At 30.2% G+C, this 16,257-nt stretch overlaps 2 protein-coding genes across 2 annotated transcripts; both read left to right on the top strand.

The window, feature by feature from the left end:
• Positions 1–5,924: 5,924 nt before the first annotated feature.
• LOC132751360 (uncharacterized) lies at positions 5,925–7,576 on the top strand. The gene is made up of 2 exons (XM_060741523.1): positions 5,925–6,583; positions 7,358–7,576. Exons 1-2 carry the CDS (start codon positions 6,011–6,013, stop codon positions 7,574–7,576), a joined length of 792 nt encoding a protein of 263 aa, XP_060597506.1. The 5' UTR covers positions 5,925–6,010.
• A 310-nt stretch (positions 7,577–7,886) lies between these two features.
• LOC132751368 (uncharacterized) lies at positions 7,887–11,901 on the top strand. Its single transcript, XM_060741530.1, has 3 exons — positions 7,887–8,353; positions 8,549–8,624; positions 8,955–11,901. Exons 1-3 carry the CDS (start codon positions 7,931–7,933, stop codon positions 11,666–11,668), a joined length of 3,213 nt encoding a protein of 1,070 aa, XP_060597513.1. The 5' UTR covers positions 7,887–7,930; the 3' UTR covers positions 11,669–11,901.
• Positions 11,902–16,257: the final 4,356 nt, after the last annotated feature.

Below are 16,257 nucleotides of genomic sequence, written 5' to 3'. Positions count from 1 at the left end.
TTTACGAGGGATGACATTTTTACTGTTACACACAAACCCATGTGTTATTTATTTTATTACCCCGAACAATAATTGTGATGATTTTTTATAATGGTTTTATTTTATTTCCTTTAGAAAATAGACCTTTTGACCAGATTTTATACTGTATAAAAATACTGTTACCCTAGGGTTAATAATATGATATACGACGAAAACGACATCATTTAAGATTTAAATCACACACAATAACGATGCAGAAAACAACCTAGTACTGTTTTTATAGATTAGTTTGGTCTCTGTCTTAATTTGCCGAGGATTTTGCACGAAGTTCACGAGCCGCCATCGTTACATTATGAAAGTTTAATATCGAAAACTTATTACAAACACATATATGCTCCACACATTTTATTAATGTTATAGCATTAAATTTAAATGTGTGCACATGTATAGTTTAAGTATATGTTTTATTAATTATGCCTACATGTGTCGCAGATCAGCTTTAGCATGTTCATATTGAATATGGAACATTTTTAATACATTTATGTGTTTCTGTTGAACTGGGCCTTGGAGCGGAGTTTGAAAATATACTTTCAAAGGAAAATCTTACATTGAAATGTTATTGGAAATTAAAAGAAATATAACAAAGAACGAAAAAAAAAAACGTCAAGATTTATAAAGAAAGAAAAAGACTTACCGATGTCTAGCCTAGTTAGAAGTGGAGAGAATTACAATAAGCTTTTTTGCTTTCAGTTCAATCTACTTTATTATGATATTGTATAAATTTTGTGTAGTATTGTCACTTGATAAATATATTTAAACAAACTCCTACCAAAATAGGCATAACCTGCCGTCTGTTTGTAGGCTGTGCCTATATACCAAAGCAAGCATTGGCTGTCGTCTTGAGGCCTGTCGGTCATTCTTTCTGTCAGTCATTCTGCCTGTCCCAGAATCTTATCCTTGATCATGAAATGAAAATGTTTCTACAAAATAACATAAGTGCATGTACCTCAACGAGATCTACAACCTCTCCTATTTTGATGACACTAAGACAAAGGTCAAGATCATCGTAAAATCTTACAAAGAATCAACAACCTAGTCCAAGAAATACCTTCGCCATAAGCATTTATGCAAAGATTCCGGACAGTAATGTTTAAACGTGTTCAAACGTACATAAAGCCTTAAAATTCATTACTTTTTTTTAGAAATGTCAAACATGTGTTTTAAATCTTTTAATAATTGATTAATGGCATGTTAGATGTTATCAATTGAAGAATGTAGCATTGAATGTGCAGTAATATGTTTTAGTTTAATAATATTTTATTGTATAAATATACACACAATATACAACTAAATAATTTTACAGACATAATCAAATATATAGTGTTGTAAAAAGATATAGACAAAGGTAACAAACGCATCTGAAACCCCTTACTTGGGACATTCATGGAAGTAATCTTTATGTTTAAATGTAAATGTTCTGTTAGTAAACAAACTAAAATGTATCTGTTTAAACAAACCATGTTTGTAATGTTTTAATATTCAAGCTAGTGTACGTATAAAACACACAATTTACAAAATTATTGATAAAAGAGATTTAAACTTTTCGTGAAAACCATATGTCGGGGACCTAAGTTTACTTGATAACATGTATGATTAAACTGTTTCATGTAGTGTAGTTACCAAGCTATTCCAACGCGACCTATGATATTATTTTTTCATTTTATCTGTTGAGTCTTTCAATGTTGATTGGTTACAGTCGGCTTCTATTATTGTTTGCGCATGCGCAATATATACAATAAACAAAAGTCCTTGGCATGTCCTTACAATTAATTATATGTTTAAATGTTAAGGAGAAATATCATGTGAAGATATTTCCAAATATTTACTGAGTATTTAGTATTAAATCGCATGATGCCGGACTCTTAGATGTGCCTAAATTCGTTATACTTTGAATGTTAGGTAGTGTTTATTAATTTTTGTTTTTGTTGTGGACGTACTATATTTTCCAGACGTAAATTAACTGCTCAAATATTTAAGATATACAACCATAATTGGACAAATATAATGAAATACTACAGTTCAGACTCCTGGTAAGTCCTATTTGAAATAGCTCTTGGATTTTCATCGCTTTTTTCTTCAATATATCAAATTCTCTTTATATCATGTTTTGAGGAAATGATTGTATTTATTTCGTTGAATATCTGTTTGAAATAGTTTGATAAAAATATGATATGAATAGTATGAATACACATATAATATAATTACTATTAAAATTTGTTTTTATAAGATATAATCGATATGATAATTATTATCATCATCATCGTTATCACCATTTTCATCATCATCATCAATGTTGGATATCACTGACCTTTGTTTATAATCAAAAATTAAAATGTTTACGTTTTTTTATTTTTTTTTGTTAATGTTTGATTATTTTTTCATTGATCTACTCGAGATGAAAAACATGGACAATTTTTTAATGAATGTCTATAGATATATTTTATAATAATGAATAATGATTTACAATCCTTTATCTATATACAGGTATACATTTTTACCATGTCATTTTATTGTTTTCTGTTGATAAACTGCATACCAAATAATTTAGCTTTATCAGTCACCCCACAGCTATATCAGATACCTTATCAATTCACGTTGAAATGAAATGAAGAGAGAGAACGAAATATTTCTACCCCCTACTGGTTTGAAAATGTTAAACTGATAAGCTTTAAATCGAATAGATTTTTAAAAATATTATGGTCTCTTTTACAATTGACTTAAACTATTTATTAGACTCTCAAGAAAGCGTTAATTTATAACATGATCAATAGAGTACCAAACGAGTGTCTGATATCATAAGATTTCGGCAAGAAAAAATGAAGTGCTCGGCACAGCTACGAAAGAACGGTTGGGACACTTCAACTTCACAAATTCCCGATTTGATCTTCATTAATTCAACTTCACGAATTCACGATTTCAACTTCACTAATCACGATTTCAACTTCACGAATTCAACTTGATTTCAACTTCACAAATTCAAAACTTCATGAATCGTAAATTCAAGAAGTTGAATTCATGAATTCATGATCTTGAATCGTGAATACACGAAGTTAAAATCGTAAATTCATGACGCTGAAATCGTGAATTCATGAAGTTGAAATCGTGAATTCGTGAAGTTGAAATCGCGATTTCAACTTCATAAAGCTGAAATTGTGAATTCGTGAGGTTGAAATCGTGAATTCAAGAAGAAATCATGAAATCGTGAATTCAAGAAATTGAAATCATGAATTCATGAAGTTGAAATCGTGAATTCACGAAGTTGAAATCGTGAATTCATGACTTTTAAATTGTGAATTCATGAAGTTGAAATCGTGAATTCACGAAGTTGAAATTGCGAATTCACGAAGTTGAATTCGTGAAGTTGATTTTGTGATTTCATGAAGCTGAAATCATGAATTCATGAAGTTGAAATCGTGATTTCATGAAGTTGAAATCGTGAATTCGTGAAGTTGAAATCGGGAATTCATGAAGCTAAAATAGTAAAATCGTGAATTATGTATGTTGAAAACGGGAATTCACGAAGTTAAAATTGTGAATCCATGAAGATGAAATCGAGAATTCATGAAGTTGAAATTACCCTGCCGGTCTTTCGTATACAGCTCTGCTTGATAAAATTTATAATATTGGACACTTGTTTGGTATTCCATATCATGTTTTCAATTTGTGTGTCTTTTTGCATGGTATTCCCTATATGTGTCTTTGTTTTATTGAATAACCACGATTATTACTTTTCAAATTGAAATTCTACTAACTTATAAACACACTTATTAACTTTAGTCGATCGTTTCCAATATTTGTCATTATGCCTTAATAATCAATTGTTCTGGTACAAAAGAATTAGCCAAGACGAATGAAATTTTAATTAAAGATAACTGTCAAACCAGTGCATCCATTGTATGTTATTTAAAAAACCCTAGCTTACATAGATAAGTAAATTATAATAATTCTTTAGATACTGGCCAAAAAAATTTTTTTATTAATATATTCGTCAATGACCTCATTTAAACACAAAGCTTGATATTTTTAAAGTAAAGTGATATTTTGTCTTCAAAATAAGTTTACAGTTAGTAAAAATGTGTTAACGTTTATTATCCACGTACTTCAAAAAGATATCGCAACATGATATTGTCGCTGTGACATTTTCTATAATTTAGGTAATATTTTAAAGTGTCGGTACATACTTGTCCTGCGTTATCTACGATGTTCTGTTTATATAATCTGTTTATAAATATAAAATCGAAACCTTTGATATCATAATGCACGATGCAATGAAGTTGAATGACAAGTTTAACAAAACTAGATTGAACAACGCTTAAGTGGTTTCACCATCGCACTAATATAGAATTCACCGTTATGTTTGTCGCCTTTACAAACCCACGCCATCGTCTATCAAAACCAAAAATAATTCTTTTTTTCATCCTATAATTAACATACCCAACATAATTGTAACCAACAATATACATATATATATACACCAAAAAAGCTCGTTGATGCAAGGCAAAACTAAATGATTTATTGTCTCATTTAGACATGAATGGGACTACACATACTAATAGTATAACAAATGTTTTGACACCAAATAACACCAGGAACTGTATTTTTATGAACGAAAACTAAGCCTATTGATTTATACATAATGCTGAAAAAAAAGAAACTATTTCGCTAAGTTCTAATATTTTATTTAAAGCTCGTACTAGCCGACTTGCTTAAGGTGAACTATGGATGTGACTCATCGTCCGTTTTTCAGAGTCTGTCTGTCAGTTTATATTTATTTTAATAAAATCTCCACGTAAACAACTTCCTCAAAAATACCAAAGCTGTTTGTATAATCTTCAGGCAATTGTCTTTCAAATTGTTAAAATAAAAAAATGCTGAACTCTCGTTGCTATTGCAACCGAAATAAAAAATATATTTAAAGATTTGAAATTCTTTCAAAAACACACGCGCTTAGATATTTGACACGAACCAGGCATCATCTAGTGGGCCTATACCAGGTTTACTAGCATATACCCCCTGGGTAAAAATTGGTCAAGTCAAGGGGGGTTAGGGTTTATCCAAATAAGTATATAAAACTATCATTCGAGCGGCTAGAGCTTGAAACATTGTTTAGTGGTCCTTAGCCAAGTTTGTTCAAAGAGTAACTCTTGGCGTAAAATTAAGCCTACCCCGGATGTTATGGGTTTTCCATATAAAGGAATGTATACAGTAAAATATCTAAAATAATCTCTTCTGAAACTATATAGGCTACAGCTTAGATTTTATGAAAGCAACATCATCGTTCAATTCTGCAGAAGGTCTCCTTCAAGGTTGTTAACATAATAACCCCTGGGTTAAAATTGACAATGCCCTGTGGTCATGGCTTTTCCTTATATGTATCAATTAAAATCTGAAGAGCTTAAATGTCCGGCATTAAACATTGTGTAGTAGACAATTGAATAATAAACCCTTGAATTACATAGCAAAAAATCTGTAGGAACAACTACTGACTTTCATAGGGTTTCCTTTCTCTAGTAACTGTTACTTACATAACAACCATAGGCTTTATATAGCAAATTTAGCAATCATTACCTTTACAAACACTGACTTCCATTGCAAACATTGAATTTTTTAGCAACAAGTGAATTCCAAAGCAACCTGTGACCTTCCTCCGTAATATTTAAATTTCTACTACCGATTGCTTCCCTTTGAAACCCTAATTTTTTACAGATAACATTCGCCATTGGATCAATAACTTCTTTTTCTTTCTTTTTTGCTGTTATTTGACTGAGTTTAAAATTAATTTTTTTAAATTTTTAATGTTTTAAAAAAAGGGAAAACTTTAAAATTTGAACCTTTTGTTTTTAGGTTTAGTTTTCTAACCATGATGAAAACAATAAATTATCCACTGATGAATCGAGAAAACTCGATGGTAAAAATGACACATTTAATCAAACAGATTTGAATAGACTGACGAATATAGATACAGCTACAAATGGCGGAGCAATTTCATCATCAGCAGCAATTGAAAAATCCGAAATATAGAAACTGGGTAAAATCTGGTTTGGGACTAAAATATCTGAAGGATGGACTGCAAATATTCTCAGATGAGAAAGTTAAACAACAGCATGATGATTTTGTAAATGCTGTTAAGCGGAAGCATAATTTAACAACAGTCAATTGTGGACAATGCATCTTACAGAAACTTCAGCCGGACCATGTCAGAAACAAAAATAAACAGTGTCCTCTCGGTTGCAAAGATTGTAACTGCCAATATCCTGGTGGAAAAAATGCATGCCCGAATAATGTATGTGGCGCAATTTATGACCAGATTATTTTAAATCATGATTCAAATCCTCCAGCTCCGTTCTGGAAAAATACCTGCGTACAGAAATGGTGCACGGATGAGTGGGAAGTGGCAAAGTGCTACATAAATGCTCCGGGGTATGCATCTAAATCCAATGCGTCCGAAATTGACTGTACAGGACTACTTCATCTGTTTATAAATAGCAAGTTCCTACAGACGAAAGTTGTTTGTAAAATAACAGGTCATGATGTTTTCTCAAAGGTCAGTACAAAGGTTAAATATGCTAAATAAATAAATTGAAATGCAATGCATAAAATTGTATCTCTATATTTTAATAAAAGTTAGATTAAAAACATCCCTTTACCATTCAAAATACACTTGAAATGCATGAACCGTTATATTATAAATTTAAAAAATTCATATTTTAAATTGTCGTGTATCAAAGAAATGTTGATTCATTAACAGGTAGGGTTTTACTTCTTAATTTTGTAGGATTTATTTGTCAGTCGGATCATCGTTTGTGTGTGGTACTCAGAAACACTAACTAAACAATCATGCTAAGAAATAAACATGTCGTTTCTGTACATGGAAGTCTTACACAAAAACAGTATAATTCTTTATAATGTCAAATACCTGCATGCCATTATCATTGTTTAATTTGATGACGTAATGAGTTCTATAACGCACATAACTATAACAATTTTCTCATATGTGTGATCATGCTTCTGAATCTAGTACATAGATGTATATATAATATAGCATTTAAAATGTTTTTTTATGGCACAATGTTATTTGCAAATGCAAAAAAATAAAACAATGCAAACGACCATGTGCAGCAATTTTAAATTTGTCATTTCAATAAGATTAACAGTTATAATGCTTCATACCTTGCAATATTGTATAATGACAAACTCATAATTTCGTTCCATTTCCCAAATAATAGGTATATGTATTTCATTAACAGCAGTTTCTTTTTTAATTCATAAATCAATACCCAATAACCTAAAAAAGTAATCGTAAGTCAATGATTTTCAGACCCGATCAGCAAGAAATGCTATTTTTCATTCGACTTCTATGGAAATGGACGATATTGAATTCATTCAGTATATAGATGACATGATTGCTGTTCTTGAAGATGGAAAAGAGCTTTTAAACAGACCAGAATCTATAACTGCAGTTGAAATGCTTCATGAGGTATTAACATTTAATTTATTTGTTTTAAAAAGAAAAGGAATGCGGAAATTTTTTGGCTGAATTTTTTGAAACCCCGATGCTTTGTAGATTTGATTAACCAATATATAAAATTTTCCATCACTAACAAAGCCCCTTTGATTTAAATAGTGTTTCCCAGATTTTATTTTTAACCCTTTTTGGGTGTTTTAAAATAAAATTAAATAGAATTCTCAATTAAAAAAGTGTTATTTGACCATCTAAAAAAAAAATTTCAGGGTTTTTTGCGATTTTTTTTAAAAAAAGGTTTAAAAAAAAATTTTTTTTTTGGCTGAGATTCAATTTTTCAAGTAAGTTAAATTCTCTTTTATTGTAATTTTTATCTTTCAGCTGAAGAATTCACGTTTCGTCATATCTACTGTGAACGAAGCCGATTCTATGCGGGAAGCTATAGCCGCAATTGATTTGAAGGAAACTAATCTAAAAGAAACTGTGGAAGCTGCAACTAATGAAATACTGCTTTCGAAAACAGATACTGTACAATTACTCAAGTCCGCCGGTGAGGATATTAATCTTAAAATTGAGAAAAAATTGGATTCGATCGAGAAAACTGGAAGTGATATTATAAATGACATAGAGCTCAAAGCAGAAAAAGTTAGAGATCAGATTAAAGCAGACGCAGATGCAAAAGCAGAGGATTGTATAACATTCATTAGAAAAAGAAAGTCTTCAGCTTGCGATGAAATAGAAAACGTGAAGAAAACTGCAATGGAGCGTATTACAGATACTGCAGAAACTGTTTCAAAAAATTTGGAGACAGCGGTTGCATCGACATCACAACGGATTGTTGAAATGGAAGAGGTACCATTTTGTTTGACATTATGATATTCCCTCTCAACGTTGAACATCATATAATTTGTGAATACTTTCAGTTCAAATTCTACAATCTTTTGTTAAAATTCACATTGAAATTACAATAACATAGAGTATTTGAAAATAAAAACAAAACCAATGAGTCAATGTCTATAAAGATAACTTAATTTTATTCTCTTGTAGCAAGTTACCGACACAAAGAAGGAAATTTTGGAAGAACTTCAACATAGCAAATTAACTTACGTGCAAAGTAAAGAGGGTAGGCAAATATATATCCTCTTAAAACATTTAAGCATATGTTAGAACAAATATATTCAATTGTACAGAGTTCTATTTTTTAAAGTATTCATAATTTTAGTTATTTTTCATGAAAATACCCTTACAATGCCACCAATGACTATTGTAATTTCTTTATTTGTTATATTTAAAACCATTATACATATTCATTATGAATAAATTTCAAAGATATTCGAAATAATACAAATTCAGATCCCGCATAATGCAAGGTACCTGTATTTTGTTTAAATATCTAAAATGATAAAGCAATAATCGCCTGTCATTTAATTACATTGTTTTTTCTTTTAACTAGCTTTCAGAAGACGCTTGATAGAAATGTATATTGAAAATGTTGTAAACATTTCACCAATCCTTCTCCAGCCAGAACGCTGTGATGTACGTATTGATCAAGTTTATATTGATCCATTGATAAAAATAATTCCTAAAGATAAAAATAAAAAATATGAACGCATTCAATCATATCAGCAAATATTAAGAAAGGACGGCAAGCAGCAGAAATCAATTTATCTGATCGGAGAGGCGGGGTCCGGGAAAAGTACATTCTGCATAAATATGATAAATAATTGGTGCGAAGCACATTCTGATAATGAAGCAGAGGAAACAATGAATATACAAGAAATGAAACGATACCAGTTCTTATTTTACTTACCACTGCGTCACGAGGATACTTATGATCACGTTGAGGAAATGATACTTTCTCATTATGATGACCCAGTCATAATAACAATCTTTGAACAGGAGCCAGAATGCTGCCTTATTTTGCTGGATGGACTTGACGAATGGATACTCAAGACAGAACCAAAAACTTCTCTATTTCAAAGTAAAGGACTTCCACGACGTAATCTGAGCAAAGGTTATACTATCATAACAACTTCAAGACCATGGAAGTTTGAAAGTATTGGCTTGAAAAATGCTGAAATTCAAATAAAACTTCAACTATGTGGTGTTGATAATCAAAAAACAATGATAGAAAAAACAATAGGTGCACTTAACGAAATGTTTCATACTAAGAAAAATACATACGGCTTTCAGAACTGCTTATTAAATTCTAAAATAGACAATGAAATGAAGTCTGTACCAATAATCCTGCAACAGCTAATTTGTCTCTGGTTTGACAATAAATTAAGTTGCCTTGGAAAAAGCGATATATACAGTCAAATGTTAGGGATGTTTTTTGAATGGACAGATCTTCGCACTGGTAATGAAGATGTTTTAAGCGGTTTAAGAGATAAATTATCGAATATAGACATTATTTATATACCAGATCAATTTAATTATCGGGAACTTTGTCCAGAACTGAAATTTGTCATAAAAAACATTGCTCATTTGGCATACGCAACCCTGCTCACGACAAGAAAAGAATCATCTCTAATATTTGACGATTCAACATTCAAAAACCTTAACATCCATAATGAAGTCATTGTTTATAGTCTGAAGACTGGTATTATTTCGAAGCAACGTGCCGTCGGTCTTAGTTTAAGCAGACGGCAACTGTTATCTTTCTCCTTTGTTCACAAGTCCATGCAAGAGTTTTTATGTGCTCTACATATATTCATTGAATTTAAACGAAGTGCTCCAAAGCTTTTTAAGCCTTTTCTTTTGTCAACAATAGACAAAAACTTAGAATGCTTCAAGAAGTATTTTGAAGATTGCAAAACAACAATCGACATCTTAGACCTATCAAATGTTTTCATGTTCCTATGCGGCTTTGATACATATCTTGCTGTGTATATTTCAAAGTTTGTGTACAACATTGTTCTTAAAGACCAGGCTATTATCAATTATCGGACAAGTATTTCTTACTGGCCTTTTGAACCCGATAAAAGGTCATTTCTTACTACAGTCGAATGCTTGGAAGGTCACCAGGAATACGCATTAGACATACAAAATATTTTGTTTTCTTTTATAAAAGAAGCAAATATGCACGATGAAAAGCCCGGAAGATTATTTTTTCTGTCAGATTTTGTGTATCTACCTTTGTATACGGTTGATGTTGAATCGATAAAATATGTCAACCCTGACTTGATTATATCTCTAAATATTGATATTTCGGGCTCCCCTTTACCGCGGTTAATTTTCGAATTCCTTAAAGATCCATTTCTCAGTACAAAAATGTCAACATTGAAATTACGGGTGTCTAGTCCTAGTGTATACGATCTTCAATTAGATACAACTTTACAATGTATAATAAAAAGAAGCAGAAGCTTCTTGACATGCCTATCATTCAAAGGAAATGGAGCTACTAACATGTATTTTCCGACCTCAATGCGTTCTGTAACAAAACTATTAATTTCGGTTTTACCAAATATGAACAAACTTGAAGCAATTAAACTTGAGAACATTAGACTAACATTTCCTGAAAAAATAAAACTAAGTAAGTGGCTAAGCAGTGCTAAATACTTGCGTCAAATATCCTTACGTAAAATATCGGATAATCCAGATGGCACATTGTTTTATCCAGACTCTCATAACATTGATTTATCTCAACACCGTGAGCTGCAAGTTTTAGATTATGACTTTAATACAATAGCAATGACCGAGTTTAGCGTTCAGAACCTTGAAACTTGTTACTTTTACCTAAGAAGTAACTTCATTTCAGAAAGTGTTTGTACGGTATTAAAACGATCAAAAAAACTAAAATGTCTATATTTGACAGGAAAATGGCTTTATCTACACAAAGAGAAAGTGACAAAAATTATTCAAAATTTGCTTTCAAATTTGATTGATTTAAAGCAGCTACATTTAGAAAAGTTTTGTTTCAGTGAAAACATTCTTGTAGATCCAATGAAAATGCAGAATCTTAGAGAAATAACGCTGAAAGAGATTAATATGAGTGCAGGTTCTTGGAACTGTTTACTGGAAAGTGTTTTACGTTTACCCCAAAATGTAAACGTTTGCATTCAATATTCATCCGAGCAAAGTTTGTACATTATACAGGAAAGAAAGGATCATCTGCATAACTTAAAATCAGGCTATAGCTATGTGATATTTTCTACGAAGCCTTAAGATCCGTAAAATAAGTAGTCAAATGCTTGATGTGTTCCGGTCAAATCTAAAGTATTAATAATTTACCATGGGACTTGAAGGACAACATTGAATAAAATCATATGTCCTGATATATATCAATTTTGTTGTGTAACAAGTTCACTGTACAGTCATTTAAGAGTACCAATGGTACTAAAGTCAACTAATGAATTCATTATTAATTCATTATTAATGTTGTAAATAAATAAAGGTTATACTTATTTTTTACAGTTGTTTGTATTTATTTTATTTGAATTTTATTTGTTGATTATTTGTTTTGATACACACGCGCGCGCGCGCGCGTACGCACGCACGCAATGCCAGAATAACTCATATTACCTTTTCAGATAATGTCGTATAGTCTGTTTCAAAATAAAATTGTCTCAAGCTGTTTTTGATAAATAAGGAGGACAAAACCTTTGGCCCAATAATTTATACAAACAAAATTTATATATTCAACTGAAATATGCGTTAAGAATTTGCCTGAGATGGACCTTATGTAACGTATGTGAGAACGTTCCACAAACTAAATTGAATTTTCAAACTGTAATTTGATATTTGTCATTCACGAAGTACTTGCGAAGGAAAGTGATTTAGTTTAATAAAAATAGCTGGTCTTTTGGAAACTTCCTAGCATTAGAACATAATACCCTCTACTTTGATTACAGCCCATTATGACAGCTGAGGTGATACATTGTGGGCATTCTACATCTTGATTTGTACTTTGGCGAATATTTTCTAGCGAACAACATGATTCACATGAGTCCAATCTGTCACATGATAGTGATATTAGCATGGCCAAAGGCCAAAGTTGCATGGTCAAAGGAAGTTTTCCACTTCTCTATTTAAAAAAATACAACTGTTACAGTAACCTAGAAGTATAAGTTGTTGGACAAAAATACCAATATAATTGATTGAATGCATTATATAGAATTATCAATTACCTTTTCCGTAAGATGTTCAAATAAGTATGATGTAATTGTTTGCCTTATTGTTGACTTAGATACTTTTAACTATAACACAATTTTCTTCAACACCATTTAATCCTACAATTATTTTTGCAAAGTAAGTTCCGTTTATACTTAACATGTATATGCATTTGTATAAAGGCCAAAGCTGTCCATTTAATTGGACAACTTCTTTACTGTTGCAATCGGAATGCTATTAATAAAAGAAAAAATACAATTATTCACTTCAAACTTGATACACTTATTTCCGATCAAGGGCTGGGTAGCCTCTTTAATTATTTTTACAGGATAATGGATCCTATTCTGCTTTGTTATTATCTAGCTATTAACGATTAACTGGACTTGAGCGTGCTGCCATGTTATTATATCAACAAAAACACCATCAACTCAATCATCATCAAAATAATCATTACAATCATCATACCCATCAAAATATCTATCATCATAATTACTTCGCCATTATAAATACCACGTTTACTTTAATATCCCATATGAAATGTATTTGAAACCAAATTTCTTTATCTCATTTGGTTACAATCAGTTTGATATTTCGTTCAGTATCAAGTGATAATGATGATGCATATGATGTTGATGATTATTAACTGATCATGATGATGAATATCATGTTGCGTTGATCGATGTTGATGAACTGATGTTTACTACGATGGTATTTATGATGGTGATGTATCGATAGTGATGTATTGTTGATTATGATGCTGTTGTTGATGATGGCGATGTACTCATTATTATATGAGGAGCTTAATACGTCAATATGAGGCAGCTTGACGTATTCAGCTCCTGTATATTGGGGGCTTCATTTGTGGCAATAGTAATAAGGTTTCCCCGGAGAGCTATATACGTCGAGAGCTATATGCGGCGGATTAATGCACAAAATTATAGCCAACACTATTTAATAAAACAGTTGAATATCTTGTTTCGGAATATTACAGTTATATACAATCCATGTATGTTAAAAATTATTTACATTTTACAAGGACTATATCAAGTGCACATTTGAGGTAAACTACGTTAAACGTTCTAAATTGCTCTTTTATTCCAACTTTCTTATTGTTTCTTTACTTAAATGCAGACAAACATTGACAAAGATATTCATTTCCGATCGTAATCTTATTTTTTATAAAGCGTTTATATATACGTTAAACGGTTTATCATACATGAATAATTTAATTTCACTCAAATATTCTTTTTTATAAACCGATAGTTGTTAATACGTTTTTCCATAACATACTGTTTTAAGGTTTAAAGCTAATACTGGTTCACAACTTAATAATTTCAACTTCTCTACAATCACGTTGTTGTTTTTTATATTCTTATGGTATAGCATTGAGATAGCACAATGGGTCTCTGTTCATATTCGCACGTGGATTAAATGACATATTAAAACAGACTAATAAAGTTCGAACTATTTTACTTAAGATATTTCTGTATTTAATGTACAATATATTTAGTACGAATGTTAACAAGAATAAAATAAGTTTTCCAACAGACAGTCAAATAATGCTTTATATCGTAACTATAAAATATTTGAACTTTGATAATTCAGGCTATTGCAAAACTTAAAACACAATTATAAATCTCAGTTCATACCTATGTAATTTGAAGGACAGATATTGAGATTGAAAAACAAGGTAATTACATATATTATGCTTTTTTTTACAAATTTGATTTATACTTCGTGACGAAAAATATAATTACACATAGAAATGCCTTGCAAAACTTTTCAATTGGAATAATATAATTTCATGGTGTTTAAGGTTTTATATCATGTAATAAGTAACCTTTGGCCTTTGAACAATATAATTTGGATAAAAAAGTAATTTTATTTAAATAAATTCGTTTAAATCAACTTTTAAGGTATTATTTATCAAAATTATGTTTAAATGAGACACTAAATGATTATTTTAACTTCCTTTTTGCCGTTTTCGTACGATGTTCGGATAAAATTTGAGACTTATCAGAATATCATTTTTTAGGTAACAAACTATTTCTTGATAGAAAAAAATTAAGCAAAAGGTTTCATTATAATAGCTGAAAAGTAAGAAATTACAAAATGAATAACATGTTTACACTTTCACTGCAAGTGGCGACCAGACCTACGACAGACTATTATTATCTGTTGACTAATAGATGTTATGTTTACACTACAGCATTCTCAATAAAACAAATTCTTCCAAATTCAAAGCTGGATAAGACAATTATAGGTATTTAATAGTGTAAGAGTTAAATTTTACGAAAACAAACAAGCATTTAAACAAACATCAGATATTATTTTACTCCCAGTACAAGGTAACAGTTTTAACAATAAAGTTTATTAATAAAATATGTAATTAAGCGTATTTAAACAACTAATTAATTTAATATTAAGTGAAAAAGACAAATTCTAAAAGAATATACACTCTAAGATGAATACTAAATAACAAATATTAGAATAGATATATCGATAGATGAAATAAAAATAACTTAAGAATAATACAAACGAAATGTTATAATATCCGCAAAACATGATATACTTTTTTAATTCATGCAGAACGACATTTGTTTAACTACTATATAGACATATTAACTCCTTATAACAAATAAATATTTTTTGCATATATTGACATTATAAATTTGTGTTTGGATATTGACAGTAATAGGCTAGCCCAAATCACTTCATTTGTAGAATTTGCAAAATCTTAATTATTTTACAACACTTCCCTAGTTTCCTAAAACAGAACAATATAATGTTAAACAGTAAGCGTGCTGCTTCAGTATAAAGAAATAATTCATACAAGTTCGTAGTATATCTCAGAATGGTTCAAAATGGATAAACATACCGATTTTCTAGTTTCATTAAAAATATAATTCATAGCTGATTGGAAGAACATCTAAACTCAATGCATATTTAAACATTTAAGTCTCATAAAGATAAATTAGTGCCTTAAGCAGATAGCTCAAATATTGAAATATATATTTAAATGTCCATATTACAAAATTTTCTTTAATTGCTGCAGTGTTGTTTGTCAGTATCAATCAGTTAAATTTTTTTTCAAAGACTTTATTATGAAATTAATAAAATCACTTAAACATGTGTTAAAATGAAAATAGTAATGGAAATGTTATACCGCAAAATTATTGAAGTACAGCTTTTTATGAATTTTAGTACATTTTTCTTTAGACATGCGATAATGATTTATTCATATATTGAATACCAGTATAAGTACCATTGTTGATATATCTAATCACAACTTTCCTATTCGTAAATATTACATATATTAATACAAGTACATCTTGCTTAATTCTATTTTTTTTCAAACTTTGTACTAGTCTTTCAAAATAAAATTTCATTTCATTTCGGACCTTTTCGATTGTATCTTTTGGCTTGTTTTCTGCTGTACTGTGTTGATCGATTAGGAAAGATTTAGGTATATTTCAATCTAACATACGAGATCTAAATTAATGTACATTTTGGAAAGATAGATACGCCTTAAATTAATCATTTGGAACATATAAAATCTTTGAAAATATTCACTTTAATTTGAAAATCCATCATTTTAGGGGCACACATCTTCATACATCTTGCTTATTTCTTTGCTCATTCTG

Source organism: Ruditapes philippinarum, unplaced genomic scaffold, assembly GCF_026571515.1.
Source record: "Ruditapes philippinarum isolate M1 unplaced genomic scaffold, ASM2657151v2 ctg468_1_1_1_1, whole genome shotgun sequence".
In the NCBI taxonomy this organism is placed as follows: Eukaryota; Metazoa; Mollusca; class Bivalvia; order Venerida; family Veneridae; genus Ruditapes; species Ruditapes philippinarum.
Note: the sequence above shows the minus strand (reverse complement) of the source record. Positions and strands in the feature narration are given on the sequence as shown.